The sequence below is a fragment of the Pseudopipra pipra genome, chromosome 12, assembly GCF_036250125.1.
Source record: "Pseudopipra pipra isolate bDixPip1 chromosome 12, bDixPip1.hap1, whole genome shotgun sequence".
Lineage (NCBI taxonomy): Eukaryota > Metazoa > Chordata > Aves > Passeriformes > Pipridae > Pseudopipra > Pseudopipra pipra.
The window spans coordinates 12,473,032-12,492,821 of NC_087560.1; the positions used below are offsets into that span (position 1 = coordinate 12,473,032).

At 38.8% G+C, this 19,790-nt stretch overlaps 1 protein-coding gene across 1 annotated transcript in view; it reads right to left on the reverse strand.

Annotated features, from left to right (window-relative positions):
* Positions 1-18,061, reverse strand: part of IL16 (interleukin 16) — a 39,639-nt gene extending 21,578 nt beyond the window's left edge. Inside the window, exons 1-3 of the mRNA XM_064668937.1 lie at positions 17,887-18,061; positions 8,467-8,520; positions 3,959-4,364 (exon numbers count right to left, since the gene is read on the reverse strand). Of these exons, the coding sequence (XP_064525007.1) occupies positions 3,959-4,364; positions 8,467-8,516 (456 nt within the window). The 5' untranslated portion in view covers positions 8,517-8,520; positions 17,887-18,061. The remainder of the gene's footprint in view (positions 1-3,958; positions 4,365-8,466; positions 8,521-17,886) is intronic.
* Between the last annotated feature and the right edge of the window lie 1,729 nt (positions 18,062-19,790).

Genomic DNA, 19,790 nt, shown 5'->3' on the forward strand with positions numbered 1-19,790 from the left:
GTTCAAGTAAGGTCTTGGACTCAGTTAACCAAGGGTATGACAATGAGCTGACTGACTGCTGGTTTAAAAAAAGAAAAGAAAAAACCCCAAAACAAATAAACAAAAAAATCTAACAACAGTACAATAATGAATTTAAATATTTAGCTTTTATGGCCTTCTGACTGTGAAATAGCTGGGATTTCCAAGACAATACAGTCTTTGGGGATTTTCTTCAAGAAGAATTTTTTCTGCATCAAGTCTAGCAAAGAAAGGGCCAGAGTCACTCTGGCATAAACTCACTCTACTGGTTCTGATGTATCCTAGCCTGATGCTTTGGTCTTTGGTCTTATCAAAATATTTATAGTAAATGTAATTCATTTTCCCAGCAGCATATTCCCTGTGCAATCAATAAAATGGCAGAAGCTAGAAAGAAAGAATGATGCAAGGAGCAGGGCATGGGTTTAAGATTCTGCCCTAGATAGGCAATTCAGCATATCAGATGTTACAGAAGGACCTTTCCACCCATCATCTGGCCTTAAGTGTGTTTTTCTGGGAGCCTTTGCCCTGGCTTGTGTTTTGCAGCACTCACTGTCTTAATGCAACAGCCTCTTTCCCATCTTTCTCTGAGGATGACATGGCTCTTGTGTAGCAAAATCGAAAAGGCTGGGAAGACAGAAAGAGAGAACAAGTAGGAAAAGAAAGGAGAACACATAAGTATCTAAATAAATGCAGCCTCCTCTCTTGGCTTTGTTTTTCCATCCTGCCCACGGGCTCATGTTTGAGACATTACAGTCTGTTGCCATAGCACTTGTCCTGGTACCAAAGGGCCAGCTAACTGGTGTTTGCATAAAGGCAAGTTAAGAAAAGTATGTTCTGGTAGTGACCAAAGGAGAAAAATTACCTTTTGCTTTTTCTCTCCTTTGAGAAGAGGGGCAGGAACCAAAGGAAGCAATAGTACAGAAGTTTCTAGAACCAAATAGAGCCATGCAGTCAGATCAGCTCAGATCCAGTGTTTGCATAAATAATCAGCCCTTCTCTATTCTGGTTTATTCTAGATGCTATTTCAACCCTGCTACCAGCCCCACTGACTGGTTACTCCCCATGCTTCCCAGGGCACTGGTGGTACAGGGAAGAGGTAAAGGAATGTTTCTTGAATTAGTAGAAGTGCTTCTTGAAGCAGCTCTCAGACCCAGCAGAGACTGCTGTTCTCTGAAGAATAGGAGTTTGTATTGTCTATTTCTGCCCAGTTCTCCCAATAACTGGCATAGTCTCTGTAGTGACATGACCAGGCAAGGACATCTCCCACAGTGTTTGCTGTGGCAGTGCTCACAGTATCAGATACTGCTTGCAATTTCTTTGGTTTCTTTTCTTTTCAGGCCACCTGAAAATTGCTGATTTTGTGAGAAGCAAGCTATAAGGGAGATCTGCTTGTTTATACATTGTCAAGCTGACATTCCACCATACCACACCAAGCACACCTCATCTTGGAAGCTATGTGGTCTGGCAGCTGGCTGAACAAATGACACCCCAGGTAACCCTGGGTCTCTGGACACGATGAGCAATAGTCAGTATAAGTGAATAGTGGAGCACAGATACCAAATGAATTAAAAGACTTCATCTGCTCTCATCGTTGCTGACAGAACACTAGAGAAGGAAAAGAAATCTTTTCTATTTAGTCTTGAAACCCTCTTTGATTTGCTCGTGATTTATTGCTTGTGGTGAATCTCATGCCCAGGGAGATACTTAAGGCTTTTAACAGAAAAAAAGGAACTCGTATTTTGAATCCTGATGTTACAGGTTCGCCCTTACTCTGGAGAAGAAATGTACTGGGAACATTAAATCATGCAGCACTTCTAAACATTCTCCTCTCCTTCCATTGTGACAGCAAATATTAAGTTGTTCAGTTCTGTGGGAGTTATTAACACCTTCAGAGTTATGGTTAAGGCTGCAGGTGCTGGAAAGCAGAAGAATAATGGAATAGCCTCAGCAACACCACTGTAAGAATGGAATCAATTTTCTTGAACAAAGACAAGGATCCTTCAGCTCTGAGTCACACATCATGAATTTCTAAAGTGTCACATGGAGATGGAGAGAGAGAGTATTACACTGGGACTTGAAAAATGCTTGTGGACTCCTTAACAAGAGAGGTCTTAGGCTTAAGCTTTGTTAAGATGTGTTACAGGAAGATTGTACTGACAGGCTGTTGCCATATGGAAGAGAGAGATCACTGCGTTCATAATACAGGGGAAAGCCTCAGCAACAGTAGTACAGGATAAGGTCAGTATGGCTGTTACCAAAGTTCATCCTATTTAGCATGATGAGATAAGACTTTTTAGAATCACTCATTGATCCATGACTCTGAAAGGTATGGAAGATTAGCAAGTAGCATTTGAAGAGGTTTATATTGCTATGAGAGCTCTGGAGTGGGAATTTAATGGTACCCCTTGTCTACAGTTGCACTAAGCAACCCAAATGCTGCTGTAAGGGACTGGGCTGATGACTAATTTATGTTACCATCCATCCCAGCTCCCGCCCCATCCTGGTCAGTGACACTGAGGCTTCAGCCAAAGAGTGGATTTATACCCTTAGCAGTTATATTTTATCTGTGCAAATGTATTAGTTATGGGACTTACCCTGTTCCCCAGATTCCTATTTTAGCTGCTTACCAGCTATAAAAGCCAATGATCTAAACTTACAGTCTGCAATAAGATACTGAGTAGTTTCATATGGATATGGATCTCAACAGTTACTGGAGCCCTGCACACTCTGGAGATACGCAAGCAAGTAGACCGTGGCAGCTGACACACACCTAAGTGCTTCAACTTTTAAAAAGAGAAGGTGGGGAAGTCCACAGGGGCCAGCTCCTTCACTCGCAGCAGGGAATCAGCAGTGTTCCAAAAAGGAGGAGATGGTATGGATTTCAGGTGACTGAGTGTATACTGGGACTTGGTCTTGTTTTCTGTCAGAATGTAATAGCAATTTGTTTTGGTTTTGCCTTCATGCTGGGACTCTGCCGAGGGTTGAAAAACCTTGTATCCATCCTGCTGCAGTCTTTGCAATGTTGGGCATGCTGTGATCATTAGCAAGAAACTCAAGGAGTATAGGGAGATTCTGATTTTCAGTAACACTGTGCCACTGTGTTTTAGACAGAGTTCTAGTTTTAACCAATTTCTATGGAAGGTATGTAAAATAAAATAAAATATATATAAGAAAGAATCAGTTCTTTCACATGAGCAACTATTTGCACAGATAAAAGGCTTATAATAAAGGAGATGCCAGGAGGATGCTTGCAGTGAGGTCCCTTTTACACATCAGGTAGAGAGAAAGTGGAAAATTAGGTTATGCTACTGAAAAGGAACTTTCTGAAAGCATCTAAATATATTGTTCAGATTGAAAAGTTGTTTGGATTGTTAGTGTTAATATAGTTACTTGATTAAAGAATAATATTGAAATACAAGGCTGTTAAGACTTTTTATATCTCTAAGAAGTGTGATGTCTCTGGTGGTTTTAGAGCCATCACTAAATGGCTCAGAGGGAAAGAGCATCTGCCTACCGAATCTCCTGTCTTCCACAGTATTAATATAATTCGTGCATGCATAGCTTATGAGATCTTATGGTATTGCACTCCACAAATGTACTTTACTATAGTGACAGCTTTATATTTTGAGCTGAATTCTGTACTGCAGGTAGAACACACCAGCTGTGCTAATCTGAACACTGTGAGTGGCCTGGAGTCACTGATTTCAGCAGAACGTAGATCAGCAGAGTGCAACAGCACAGCAGGGATGCTAATACATTTTCATGCTGTTTATGCAGATCAGGAATACTGCAGGCTCTAAAAAAGCTGAGTAGAACCCTGTGTTCCTGAGAAATATGAGTTAATTTAGGAATTTATTAATTTAGAAACTACCGTAATAGGAAACATTACAATATACAATATACAATATACAATATACAATATACAGCACAAATTGCCTACCTTGGTGAGTAACTTTCTTCTCATGTTGTTGCAGTTCTCATTTGCAGCAGCTTTGGACTGGACCGTGCTGGTGATCACACGTGGAGGATCAGGTGGGCTGTCTTCTGTCTCCGATGTGCATGACAGTTGTGTTCTAGGAGAGCAGTCCAAGTCCTCTTGACCCCAGCTGGTAGACATCTCCAAGGGATCGGGGCATTTCTCGTCGGGACTTGACCCATCGTCACTGTTTTTGGCATTGCAAAGTATAAGTGATCTTGAAATGGAGCGAAACTTCCTTGACTTCCTGTTCCCAGCATTGCTCTTTTGATCCATCTTCAGAGAGCCACTGCTCTTCTTCCTGTCGTTCTCCCATTTGTGTGGCATGATACTTTCAATAACTTTCTCCGCTTCTCTGGTGCTAAATATCCTCCAGGAAAGGAAATATAAAAAGTAAGTTGCAATATACCCCACTTTCTCCCACTAATAACCTACACTACTGAAAAGCCCTAATGAATAAATCGAATCAACAGAGCCTTTCAGTCTGTGAACAGCCACGTGATATCTCATGACTTGCTAATTCTGTTTCTGCACAGTGCTCTACTAGATTCTCCTTCACCTTTTCATTCTCTTGCCATGTTCCTCAAGCACAATGGAGTGCTTTTAATAAAAGTTTGTGATGCTTCCATTGTCTCCTGGCTTTGGGCATCTGCTGAATTTGCATGTTGAAATCCCATATTGAAAAGGAGGATACTTTAAAAGCATTATTCTATCCTCCTAATATTATTTGGAAAGAAGAAGCTCCTTCTGAAGCCTGATTCATGAAACCACTATAATTCAAAGAAGATTAATCAAATTGTTGACATTAAGTTCTCTGCCTGGCTCATCTGATTTGTAAGTGGTTTAGCAAAAGTGGATCATAGCCTTGAGAAAATAAGGAATGTCAGGCTGCTATAAAACTTCCACCTTTGCAGACCAGAACTCACTTAAGACCGTGCATTTAAGAGTAACAGAGAGATCCAGTGAAGCACTTAAGATGTGAATATCTGATTAGGGATTGAACTCTATAAAGGAATACAGCTACAGCCCCAGTACATAAATCAAAAAGTGTCCTATTACAGAAAAGGTTTGTTTCAGTACATGATTCAGCATACAAAATTAAGGTAAAATGGAAGAAAATTTATACAATCAAAATGTGTCAGAAGCTGGAGCTTTTGTAAAATGAATAATGAACATGTTAATGTAACAAAGGGGGTCTTTGTAAAACTGTTTTCTTTTTCTCTCAGAAAAAGCTTTCTAGAAATACTTTAGTATGCATGTATCAGTGCTGAAAATTCAACAAGACAAACTCTAAATTAATTACTTTGACTTTCTCACCATTTTTATCATTGTATTTATTACACAAACTTTTTATTCTCCTCACAGTACCTAATAGATACTGAATGCTGTCATTTTGGGGAAAATACCTATTGAAACTGAAGTATTTGCATAATGATGCTGTAAGGGTTACACACAAACCAGAAAATCAATGTAATTTGAAAAAACATTTCTTGGATATACTACTGAGAGAAAAAGTTTGTACACTGTGCTCTAAATTGGGTTTTTGTGTTTGGTTTGGGTTTTTTTTTGGTGTTTCTGTGCAGAATTAATTAGGCACATATGCACTTTGCACCTGAAGTGCCACTAGTGATACAGAAATGGAAGAAGGAAGGTTTTCTAAAGGCTCCTTACAGCCACAACCATAAACACAGGCCTGCAAACTCAGACCAAGCCACATTCATATAATAAATCCAAGTCAACATTATAATAAATCTGCAGGATCATTTTTCTTGGGCTTTATTTTTTCCTTTTCATATAAATAAACAGGGAAAAACCACAAACAGATGATAAGCACTATGCCATTGAGTACCTGTCTGAAGGAACTCTATGGCATTGCTGAAGAAATCCACAGTTCAACACGAATCTGAATTTTTTTGAATTTGTAAAAATAAAAAAAATTTGCGCATGGCTTTTTCAGGAGAAGCAAGGAGGCTCCAGGGAAAAGGAGATTTATTTGGACGGTCCTTTCCGGTGTATTTGATAGTTAATTTTACTTTTTTCTTCCTTTCAGAGTAGCCTCTCTTCTTATGAATGACAAGATTGCTGTGATGGGGGACTGTCCAACAGCACAGCCACGTTCCCTTCCTGTGATGCAGAGGACACACTGAATAAAAGGACAATCCTGGCCTGTATTTAAGGACACAGAGGCAAGAGGGGATGGGGAAAAAGATGACATAGATGGAGCTCAGTTTTAACACATGTACTTTGTAGTTGACACGGGGTCTTATTTCTCTAGGATTCATCTCCGTTCCTGCACTATAGAGAGAACCTTCTTGTCAGAGCCTCTATGTGGTAATTTATTTTGAAGTACAGAGATGAAAAGTGCTATGAATTATATTAGAACAGTAATTTTGAGAACTAAGTAGTTGGTGGTTGTATAATTTAGCATCAAAAGTTTGCAATTTTTTTGTATGCTTCTTTGTTGATTACTTTAGCTAAAAACTGCCTAACACTATCTCTATGAATATATAAAGACTCTCAAGGTTTGAACATCTTGTTCGAGTCTTTTAAAAAGACAGTTCAGTCTACTATAATATGAATGAACTCAATTGCAATTTTTGAACTCAGAAATCTGTGTTAGCATCTCCAGTGTATTAGGAAATAAATTTAAGCCTATGATGTTGCATTTCCTGTATGTCTGAAGGAAGGTAAAAATGCTATCTGGCTCACTAGACCAGAATGTGGAGTTGAAAAAGCAGTGGGATGTCTGGGATGAGGGGAACTTCTGCAGGTCTCTACTCTCAGTACCTGGGCAGGAAGCAACAAAGCTGCTTGCTGGAGGTGAGTGGAATGTGGATCACTTGAAAATCTGTAATAGGAATCAGCGCTCCTTCTGTGTTCTGATAATTGCTATTAGAGAGTAGCAACAAAAATGTCAGAAATGAGCCCAAGTTGCACATTCAGACCTAAACAGTCTTGCCTATGGGGAGAAATTAGAAGAAATAGCACTTTTCATTCAGGGATTTCAATGTTGTACAAACATTAGCTGCACTCTTACACTTCCAAAGAGGAAGAATTTAAAAAAGAGCTATTAAGCATGTGGATAAGCAGAAGACTTGATATCTTAATGGTCAAAATGCAGCTCTCTGGAGACTGGCATGCTAGGATGAAGGATGGAGAGAAGCACGAGCCCTTTCTTGCTCTGCCTGAAGCTGCTGAGCTTAGGAAGGGAGTGCTGCCATCAGTACTAAATGCTCCAAGAGGTGCCTCTCTGGCTGTGCTAAGCATCTGGGATGCAGGAAACACACACAAGCACCTGTTGAAACAGGGAAGAAAACATTGCTCTAAGTGCATTCTGCTATCCCAGTCCCCTGCAATGCTCCTGAGGACTTTTACTCAGAGAACTCTGCTGCCCTGCTTTGTCAGCTGTTTCCTCCTCCCCCACCCCCATCATAGCTCCATCCACTCAAAAACCAAGTTTAACCCTGAAGGACTTACCTAATCTCAAAGCGAGCCAGTGGTTGAGGTGAAAACAAACCCAGTAGACCTGAAGACCTCCAGTTAAATACTTGCTCTTGCTATAAGTATTTGATCACAAGTCCTAACTAGGGCAACATCCTCTCCAGAGCTGCTGATTCAGGGTTGCATAAGTGACAGAAATATAGGAGGTACCAAAAGCATAGTCTATATGTTTTCTGATAAAAATATCAAGAAATTATATTTTACACAGAAAACAACATCACAAGTGCCAGAGAAGCTTTATGATTCATTGCCATCTTCCACCAAATTTAATTCAAGGTATTGATGGCATGGACAATTACTTCAAAGTCAATTCTCTAAACCATTCATCTTTTCCTCCAGTGCACTCACTGCTTGTCATTTTCTTTTGCTGTTCTTATACCTCCAGCTCGCCTGATGGAAGCTGTCTGTGGTTTGTAATGCAAACCAAATGTTCCTTCTCTGTTTCATTTTTTTTCCTCAAGCTTTATTTTTCCAGCTTTAAGTTTAAAAAGCCCGAACTCAGTCTGTCTTCTACAAACAAAATACATGATTTGAGCTGTGCCCATTTGGTTCAAATTTTTGGTTGGATATTAAACCGAGCATTTACAAGATGCAAATAATTTGGTGTAGCTCCCAGATTGAATGTGAATGCCCTGCTGTTAACCAGACAGTAGGAAAGACAGAACCTTTCTTTACTAGCAAGAACAAGATGAGATTTACATTACCAAGTGCTAACAGCATCCTCTTTTAATCTAGATCTCGCATTCTATTTTAATCTAGATCTTGTGATCTTTGTCAGATTCACTACTGAGCAGTATTATTAGCACTGTTGCAGATGTCTAGGCTTCCAGGCAATAGGAAGAGCTAGAGATTTGGAATTTTTATAATAAAGAGTAAGAAATTACTGTAGAGTTGAATTTACTGTTTAAAAAAAAAATTAAAAAATTAAAAATACCTAATTGTAAAAGAAAAATTCAAAAGGAGGAACTTACAACAGCGAGGCAGACAAACCTGACTCCTGCAGAAGGCTGTTCCTCTTCATAGGCCTGGCAAAAAAAGACAGAGTGAATAATTGAAAACACACTCTCCTGGTGCCACGTGACTCAGTTTCAGTAATTCTGCTCAGTACATTGGAACGGAGCTATTGTTTCCTAATTGAAGAAAATGTCAGCAAGGCTAGATAAACAAAAGCAATGGGATGCAGTATTGGGGAAACTGTTTCCAGCAGGCTCCCAGCTACCCAGAGGTGGCAAGACCATTTAAGGAGTTTGTGTCGTTTGTTTTTACCCATTGCTCCGCTGTCCTAGGATTGATGGGGTTCAGGCATGTTAACCCCACCTGAGGGGAGTTAGGGTGACAGCCAGAATCTGTGCTAATCAAGTGCAGGATTTTCTGCTGGAGTCTCAGATGGCAAACAGGTTTCTCATATATTTTAGCAGATATTTTAATGTTAAGCTAGTCACAGTTTCATAGACCACTTCTGCTCCAGGAGCAAAAAGTAATGCCAAGCCCTTGTATTGTTCACCACGAAGTGAAACGGTCCCTTTAACTTAGCAGTTCTTAAATACTTTCCCCTTTATGGGCTAGACTGCAACTTTGTGATCCAAACTGATCAAGAACTCAGAAAATTATTGGGTTTTTTCCACAGAGCATGCAGGAAATGAGAACTATGCCGTGGAATCCAAATTGCCTCAGTCACACCTTTCATTTGCTGCAGAGTAAGTGGTTCACAATCTATTCTCCTATTGTGGTGATTCCCTCCACAAAACACTGCTTGAGCTGCATCCACCATCAATTGTGGGAGCAGGCAGCTCACCCTTTCTGCCACGTCCTAGTCATGCTTAGCTGTTTTTTATTGGTCACACAGATCAGTGTCAGTCCCCAGCTGTCCATCCTCAGTTCTGCTCACTCCGACAAATATCAATCCTGCTGCAGAAAACTACTTTTTGTGATGAGTGCATGAATTAAAATATTTCATGTTAGTTTATTGAAATCGTGAGGCCTCTTTAGAACGTTCTTACAAACCATAAATCCTGTACTTTTCAGGAAAATGTGAACATAAACCTGGCCATGTCTGGTCATGGAAATGCTCAACATGAGAGCGCTTAGACACCTGCTACCCTGTGTGTTCTGTGGCTTGAAGGTCCTGGTTTTATTGGTCTGTCACTAAACTTGCAAAAGAGAGAGAGAAATTATAAAATAGGTTTAAAATATTGCACTGATAGGGTCTTGTGCTTAGTGGCCCTGTGACTTTTAGATAAAACATGGACTGTGAGGACAAGCATCTGCCCTCTGGGAATGATTTCCCTACTGGGAAAAAAAGGGAAGATGAAATCTCTGCTCTGTACATTGTCTATGGGCACCCTGCAACACTGTCCTTGATAATAATATTGTGGGTATTCTGTATTTTAAATTTTTATGAAGAGAATTTGACATTATTTTCCTAACAACTAAGTTTTTAGGATGCTAGTTCTCTAAAGGATATCTTTTCTAAAGGATACAGTTTTAACTATTTTAACAAATAACATAGAACATTACTTAACTTTTTTACATTCTAACCTTATAAAAGAACCGAGATTTGGCAATAAGTAGTGATCAATAGTTATCAGGTAGCTTTGCTGGAGAAGAGGAGAAATAGGGAGCTAACTTTGTATTTTGGAAAAGAGTTTTTCACTGTATTTGAATAGAAAGGACAGTGGCCTTGTACATTAAATGGGGTTTTGTAGTGCTAGTACTGTAAAAATGAAATATCAACAAGGGAGCAAAGCCACATACTGTTTACCACTTCACTGTCTTTCACTGTAACACACACATGTTTTTGTTTAGCAATAGAGAACTCATTCACACAAAATCTCAACAGCCCCTGAGTTTTGATCCAAACTGATTGAGCTGGAAGCTCAAAAGCATTGGAAAGCTTGCTTTATTTCTTCCCATTGTCACATACTTTTGCATTTCCTGACTATGGGCTGAATAATGTAGTCCCTAAGCCAGTGGGAGTTTTGTTCATTCCAAATCTGGACTCCTGCCAGGGCCAGCAGCAGAAACATAAATATCACAAGGAGGGGCTGTTTTTTCATGTTGTTTCACTCTAACCTTTTGCAGTTTTTTCCATCTTCTCTGTACAGTAATTGTTTGGTGCCCAGTGATGAACAGAAAAGCAGGTTTTCAGAAGCCATAAGGAAAAGGAGGGAGGGAGAGAGAGAGAGAGAGAGAAAACCTCTACTGTGCCTGCCTTGTTGCACAAATGGTATACTTTGATGCTGTGCTGATTGGATGCTGTGGTCAATCTTCATTACTTAGCTCAAAGGTATTGTACCAGGAAAAGGGCTATGAAAACTGATCGGAGGCTGGAATTTTGTATTAATTATTTGGACTCTCCTTTGCAGAAAGGAGCTGCATTGATAAAGGTTTATGAGATAATAGGAAGTATAAGGAAAATCAGCTGAGTTTCTTCAGTGCCTTTTCTAATGAGGAACAGGAGAAGAAGAATGCAGTAAAATAGTGTTCAAACAAATAAATGGAAATGCTTAAAACCTCAAGCATAATTAATGTGTGGAACAAGAAGGTCCCAGAAATCATGAGCACTTTGAAGTTAGCTGTTTTGGCATTGATTTCACTTGGCCAGAGATTTCACCCCAAGAGGTGAGTTGATGAAAATATATATCTGTAGATAAAGGGAATAGCATGCAGAAGGGCCAGCAATTCTTGCTTCAGAATAAAAGCCAAACAACACAAATTCACAGGTAGAGTGATACTGCTGCCGTGGAATAGGGTTCCAGCTACCATAAAATGGAGTAACTTTACTGACATCTTGAGTTAGTGTGTATTAGAGGTGGGTAAAGAAAATAGAGAAGCCACTGAACTTAATAGTTATGGCAATTCTTCTCTTTTGTGTGACTAAAATCAGGATGTGTCTGGAACCATAGCAGAAACAGGAGCTGATTCCTCTTTTCTCCAAATTATTTTCCAAATCCAAAGGTTCGGATTCTAGAGGACAAATATGCAGACTATTCAGTACTAAATATTTTGCCCGTTGCTACTGGTGATAACCTTTTTCAAAAAGGAGCATATAAATTTAAACAGAACATTAGTACTGGGCAAAGCAGATCTAAGTAATGATGGAACTTAGTCCTGATCTCCACCCAGCTCCAAATACTGCTTGTGTTAATAGGAAAGAAAACCAATAGTCTGGAGTATTCTAGTTTTTGTCCTCTCCTTACATTGTTTAGCAAACTGATAAATTACTTTTGCCTTAGACACCATCACAATTTTCACATTTTACCATATTTCAGACAACAGTTATGTTGCACAGGACAATCCATTCCCTCATTGCTTCTAAGCCAGGACTGGATTAGTCATCTCTGTCTTGGGTTTCATGCCTTTCACTCTGCCCTTCCATCCATGAAAACATAGCAACATGACATGTTGAGTCACTCCATAAACCCAGTTAAACCAGTATCGTTCTCCAGCAATTGGTTCAAAGGGATTACCTTGTAAAAAAAAAAAAAAATAGGAAGAATCAAGAGAGAATTTGCTTTCAGGTAGAGTTTCTTCTGAGTACCTTATAGGTAAGAGTAGACTGGCACTCTGAGGTTTTGTATGTTATTCCAAAATTATTGGACCTTTTTACGTTATGGTTGCATAGTTTTTTTTAGCAGAAGCCACAGCTGCCCTATAATGGATAAGTATTGCATTATGTCAAATTAGGTAAAACTCTTTCTAATTTCTTTCATTACTTAGTACCCAGCTTTTGCCAGGAAGCACAAGGATTTAATTTTTTTTATTATTTCTACAGATGAAATGAATCCTGTGTAATGTAACTGTAATTTATCCATTTCTGGCTCCCATTAAACTTTTGATTTCAAGAGTATCTAGAGGCAATGAGTTTCATGTGTTACATATAAATGTACTTGTAATTGTTTTAAATTTGCTTCCTATAAGATTTGTTCAGTTCTTGTACTAGGAAAAATGTCCTGATCTTCACTTCTCTGTAGAATCCTTTTCTCATTGATCTCTGTACTGATGTCATCCTCTATCTTCTACATACTTTTATCTTTCCTTTTTTTGCTCTTCCTTCCAGCTTCATGCTGCTTTCATATGTTTGGAACTCCTCCTTTTTCTTCAGATCACTTCCTTTTGTGAACTTTATTACCTGACTCTTTCATGGTGGCATCCAGCTCTGCAGCCTCCAAGACTGTTTTCCAATGAACTGCCTTCCTGTGAGTTAATAAAAGTTCCTAGACCTCGTCTTGCCAAAAACATTTGTGTTGCAGGATGTGCACTCCCACTCTGCGTGGTTACTAACCTGACTTGTTGCAGTGCCCTAGAGGCAAACTGTAAAATATTGTTTATATAATTCCATGGAAGATGGTCTAATACTAAATGTACACCCGTCAAAAAGTATTTTTGCCTCATCTTGAGAACATATCCTGGAACTCCATGAAGAATATGTTGTGTGCATGCAATGCTTTGTTTACAGAAAAAGCAGCCCAAGTGATTTCCATAAATGATTGTGTTAAGAGTGTGTGATTGAAAAATTACAGCACTATGAGTATAAAGTTGTTGGCTGTAGCCATGGTGTGGTGTATGAGGTAAGACAAGAATGGTACCCTGTTAACTAAATGTTGTGGGCTGTATTGTTATTTTGATATTTTTGTAGTGGGTATGTAGAGTAAGAGATTATGCTGGGTTTAGAGAGGCACTAGAGATTATTTGTGTTGGCTATGAAGTTGCTAAATAACTGGCACTGAAGGAAAGGTCATTCTTTTTTGCTCTTAAACCGTTGACCAATATACAGTTTATAGCTTACTGCAGCACCAGAGTAGCAAAAACATTATGTGAGCTCCCCTGTATGGTGTCATTCTAATTTAAACCAAATATTTTAAAAAGTTATGACTTTGCCTCTTCTTTCCACGCTTTCAGTTACATAATGTTCCTTTTTCATCTGACTTAACATTCCCTTTGATTTATAGTCCCCTAAACTGTAGGCAGACATAAGGGGCCCTTTACGTTGAATGAAAGGAGAATTATCAATAGCCAAAAGCTGTGATTTATAAGGAAAGAATGTAAAGGGCAAAAGAAAGCTGAATTTACCTAAAAAAATTATATGACTATTTTCTCTATATTTTTGATTAGTTCAGTTAAAAGGTGTATTTAAACCTGTCTTTTTTAATCTTTTATTGTGAGCCCATGCTGGATTCTCTCATTGTTACTGCTGCCTTCTTTACCCCTCGAACAACCAGATATGAATGAATGAAGGAACTGAAAAGGTGAATATATTTAGTCGACCCAAGTACCAGTGGCAGAATGTGCTCCACACTCTACACTCTGGTACAGGCAGCACTTCCTACAGCAGCCTGATCTGAGGCTCACTGAAATCGGGGGCTTGATATCCTTTAGCATTTCACAGAGAGCATGCATGGTCCTGTCTGGGTTGCTGGGCTTTTTGGTTTGGGTTGCGTTGTTTGTGGGGGTTTTTTGAGGGCAGATATAGCCGAGTTTTTTTGGTTTGGGGTATTGTTTCGGGGTTTTTTGGGTTTGGGATTTTTTTCAATTAACATTGTCAAGGGTTGGTGATGAATTACTCAACTTCTTCACTTGGATATCTGCGTCTGAATAAGATGACTTTACCACATTTGTACAGTTGTCATTTCAAGCACAAGGCTTAAGCAGTAGCTGCTTCCGAGTATTTGTCATTCCTGGAGCTTGGCAGAGGCAAAGCTACTTAACACAGCCTTCTGCTTAAGTCTGCACTAAAGAAGTCTTGAGGACCCTTCACATTCCTGCTGCTGCACCTTATCTCTAAGGCTGTGACAATCAGAATGAAGCTGAGAAGGTGGGTTTTGTTTGTGCTGTTGAAGATAACAGTATAAGCTCCAAGGGCAGCTCTCCTGTTCTTGGCAATACTGTAGGTTTTAACACTAACTTTAGTCATAATGTATATTCCCCATAGCATTATTGTTGACAGCAAGATATGAGTCTAGGTTATTTTACAGGTTTCCCATGAGGGAAGCACTCTAATCTGTCACATAAATGGGTTCCTGGTAAGGCACAAAACACAATGTTTCTGATGCTTCATGAGATCTGATGATAACTTTGTCATAGGTGTGACAGATGGTGCTGGGGTAAGCTGTAGCATCCTAAACAGTCTAGGATCTAGTGTCTTTGGGAGAACACTTTTCTTATGTGTTTTGAAATGAACCTACAGCTTCAGAGAAGTATCTAATGTTAAGTAGTTTGGAGGTAGTGGCTGAGAGATCTCAGCTGAGGATTCCTGATCTTGGGTTTTGACTTTCCTACAGAATCACAGTTTTCAAGACCAGAAGAAGTTGTTCTAGTTAGCTAGTATAATTAACCTGTCAAAGAGAAAAAATTAGCCTGTAATTCCTGTACTGATGGCAATAACTTCTGCTCAAGCTAAAGCTTATCTTTTAAAATAAACACCAGATCTGAATGTAAAGATGTTATTACACCAATCTTGAAAACTTATTATACTGTCAGACAGATTGTTACACAGCTTAGTTACCATTTCTTTTAAATACCACTGTATCCTCATTTGCCTTTATTTCTGTGTTTATCCAGAAGAGCTTGACTATTATTGTTATGGCACAGTTTTTGTGATAACCTCAGTTTAAGCATTTGAAAAATAACTCTTAGGACCACAGCATCTGTAGTCCAGGGCTACCAGATAGTAGGCAATTAAGCTCCATAGCATTAAGGAGTGAAAGGGATATTTTAATTCATAGGAAATTGGTATAACTCAGATCACAGGTACTATATTTTGCAGCTGGCAGAGGGGACAAGAGCAGATATACAATTGGATTGTGAACAGGCTCTCTGGAAAGGCTGTCTGGAGATATGCAAAAAGCCAGTGTGACACAACATCCTGTGTCTCCCACAATGCCACCTACTACATCAGCTTGGTGCTGAGGACAACCACTCAATGACCCTGACCCTGGAACAGACATATGCTCAGGGACGTCAAGTTTTTCCGTGTCTTTTCTTTATGTATGCTCAGTTTTGATTCAGAGAATATCTAATAATAATCTCTCCATAGGAACTAATGCTACATTCTTTGTCTCAGTTTGGATTTCCCAAAAGAAACAGCCTCTTCTGGAATTTAAGTCCCAAGTAATTGCTTGAAATCGCTTTCCAAGAAAACCATATAACCACCAACATAACCCAGAATTTCTTTTTCTGGTTCATTCCCTTTTTCTTCAACACCTTTTAAGCTGATTATAAATTTTTATCTTTTTATTTATGGAGTGAATCTTTAAAGACTTGACTCAAGTAAGCATTCAAGAACATCCCGACCTTTTGGAGAACAGAAGTTTTAAAGGTGGGGTTTTTTCCCCTATTTCTGGCTAAAACAAAGGATCTTAAATCCAAAAAATTAGTAGCAGAAAAATGTTAAGACTTTGACAATATCAGTTTAGGCTCAGCATTAATCTTGGGCAAAGACATATATTACTTATAACCGAACCTTACCAACCACATCTAATGAACACCACTGACTATAAAGCAGTAGCAATCTGCCCCAGCTCATTTTTCACTGAACACTGCACTGAGTCTGGAAATCTCCTTCCAGCTCTGATGGCAACCTACTTGTTTAACCATAGATAGGTTCACTTTCCCTGGCTTCTGAATCCTCGTCCTCATCAAAGAAAGAGGGTTAAGACCATCACCATCTTTCTTGGATGTGTGGGGTGAGGATTTCTCTGATGAAAAATATTAAAAGATAATTAATATTTGTGGTTTTTTTTAATGGAACAATGAACAAAACAATTAACAGCTACTCTTAGAAAACAATAACAATTTGCTGCTGTGAGCTAATGGTATCCTACAGCAACCCATCTCATATTGTGCAGAATCTATTCACAAAAATTTATTCCATATGATAAGGCATGCAAGTTATTTTACAGTGTGCAGTATGTGCCATACTGTAATAGAGACAGCATAAATATTTTAACAGCAGTAGGCAAAGAAAGCAGCAGATCACATCAGTTGTGCTCTTTAATAGCAAGGAGCTGTAAAAGTGATAAAGAGCTGTCACCTGTCAGGTCAGTCCTTCAGCATAAATTGAGGGAATTTGACAACCCCACAGCTTTATGTCATCCATTCCCAGGCACAGGCTGGTACAGTGGGGGAAGAGGGGAGTGTTTCATGCCCACCTCCCACCTGACAGCAACAACCCCCCCCAGAGGAGCAGCAAGGGGTGCTCCAAAGCCTCTGCCCTGACCACCTCTCCCAAGGGATTGCTCACCAGGATCTGTGTGCTCAGCTCAGGGCTCAGCTCCACCAAATGAGGTTGCACTGGCCCTGTGGATAACAGATCACCAGGATCTGTGTGCTGTACCAGCCTGCATGCTTTTTCTGTGGGCTCATAATATTTGAATCAGTTGCTAATGGGGCACATAATAAAGGATACTATTAAGTGAACACTGCATTAATAACACTGGCAAGGTTTCAGGTCTACAGATGTTATTTATAGTATATGACTAAACAAATACGTATTCCCTTCGAGGCTGAGACTCAGAAGCAATTTACTGATTTCCTGTATAGGCTAGTTCATACAGAGATTTGAGTAAATACTACATTTGAAGGTCTTGCTTGGATCTGTGCTTTGAAACTGTAGTAGATAATCATATTAATGTTTAATTTTAAAATGGTTTGGAAATGTGGTTTCAGAGGATTAGATTCTACCCCTGTCAAGTTCTCATGGAGAAATGCATTTTTCTGCATTCTTCTTTGAAGAAAAATAAAGTATTCAAAGAACATAGCCTTCAGTTACACAGCACAGTGGAAATGAGTAGGGAATCGTTAGAGAAAATTCTCAAAAAAATTGTACTTAGCAAAAGCTTAAAAAAAATTAAATATCCCATATCCTGTCCTTTCCATCTGGTTTTTAAATTAATTATTTCTCTTATTTATGAAGTTTAATTGCCAGTGAGATATTTTTGTAGATTTCAAATTTTTCTGAGTTATGAATCATTTGATTTGTGATTTTGTTTCTTTTCTGCCTCTTATAATATTGCAGGTTTATAGAGGCCTTAAAAACTGAAGAAAGCTGTGAACTCACAAAAGTCTCTGGACCACTCTGCAGAATTTTATATGAATAGTAGAAATATTATACAGCAAAATAACAGTGTCTTATATTAAGGTACGTCCATGTAGAGCATTTCTGTCTAATGCATAATGCTGATCACTGAACACAAATAATTTACTTCAAATTTTAAAGACAAAACAGTGATAGTGAAAAGACAGGAAAAAATCTAGTTTGTGAAATACCTCTTATCTGTTTATTCTTCTCTTTCAAATTCTGAAATTAAAACAGTTGAAAATAATACATGATGACATGTAAAAAGAGCTGACTGCGTGATGTCTAAATAATTTGTTATAAAAATATCACTTACCATTGCCAAGTATCTTCTTATTTAAATCCACTATTATCATGCCTTCTTGGATTTGAAATACGAGGCAGAGTCAATTCCCAGTGTGTTAAATACTTGAGAAAATAATAAATGCAGTGTAACTCCACAGTGTTTGGATATTTGACTGTAACTCCTAAGCATTCAAAGTGACTACTCAGTATAACAACTTTTCCTCTGCAGAAAATGCCTTGCTATTTGCCAGCAAATCTTTAATGCTTTAGATTGGGTATTTCCAACTACCGCCCTACTTGCTAGGCAGATGTGTATAAAAGAGATGTTATTTCACTGAATCAACCACTGAGATCGTAACCCTTTTCCTGTACCACAAACAGAAATGTAAAACCTCAGACTTTCCTTTTGGACTTTTACTGACTTGTGTCTGTTGTAAGAAAGCAAAACACAACTAGTCCAAATGCTAATATATGGAAAATGTGTTAAAACGTTTTAGATCATCTCATTGCTTCTCATTCCTGCAGTTCATTGGTTAACTGGCTCGTTCTGTGTTTATGTAGTTGCATGGTACAAATACAACACCTAAACTTCTCGCCTGAAGTTGAAATGATTCATTTATTACTTTTTATGCCACCCCCAAAGAAAAAAAATAAAAAGGAAGAAAGAAAACACACAGTGCTCATTTAACCCAAGTGAGTGAAAACGCCTTTCATAAGGTCTGTAAGGGCTTTGGGAGGTTTTTCTTGGGTGAATAAAGTCTGTGTAGTGGAGGGAAGAGTTTTGTCTGAGGATGGCAGAACTCAGGCTACAGCAAACAGACACAAACTAGAATCCTTTTGCTGTGTGAAAATAAGATAATAGAAAAGGAGGTGCAAATGTTATTCATAAGAGATCATTTGAGAGGGATTCATTGTTTTGAGGAAGTGAGTGGAGGCAGGAGAGAGGGGGTATTTTTGAGAGGGTTTGTAAGACTCTGCTAGTGCTTTGCTCTCTGGATTTATGTAATGGGCCAACATTTATTTAGGTCTTTTTGTGAGGTAATTACCCTAAATAGATATTACGTAGGCTTTCCATCTTCTAGGTGCTTATAAATATTAGTTGACCACATTAGTTATAACCACAATGGGGAAAGCACAAGCAAAACAATGAGCGAGTGCCATGCTAAGTGGAAAACAGGATTAAATAAAGACATTTCCTCTTCTTTTTCTGTAATGGAGAGAATGGGGCTATGTGATAAGGCACTATTGCATAGGATGTACCACCCTGATTTCTGATACAGGCTGTGGATGCAGTCACTGTTAGAAAGAAGGGATTACAATGGGTAACCCTTGTTCTCCTGTCTGTGTCCCAGCCATAAGTACCCCTAGCACAGCTCTGATGGGACAATTATTCTAGCTTTGTTCATCATCCTCTCCAGATGGGCATTAGACTTAATCAAGTCCTAGTCCTAACAGCTTGTTTCAGGACCACAGCTGGAATCAGCACGTCTAGACTAGCACTGATTTATTCCTGGCTCTCAGATCTGTGTGCATGCTACTATTCCATATGCTTTCTGTTAGAGAGGTAATAATGCCCTTTTACAGTGTAACTTCAGTTTCTCTTTCTTGCTCTCTTTTTTATTGTAATTAGAATTTATTTTACTTATGTGTGAAAATGTCCTGCCCCTGCTCTGGATAAGACTTCTGGAAACAAGCAAACTTCCAGATAAACAACATAAACTTCACAAAGGAAACAGTTAAATTTTCTGACTGCCTTCACTGTCACAAAAAGTGCTAAACACATTTGTAAGCTATATAAAACTGCATAAGTTCATATTTTCCCCTCCTGGTTTCACAGTCCAGAACAGCAAAAGGACCTTGTGACAATCTCTAGGCTCTCAAGAGTTTAGTAATAAAAATAATCCTCAGCAGAGAACAACACTCCACACCCTGCTA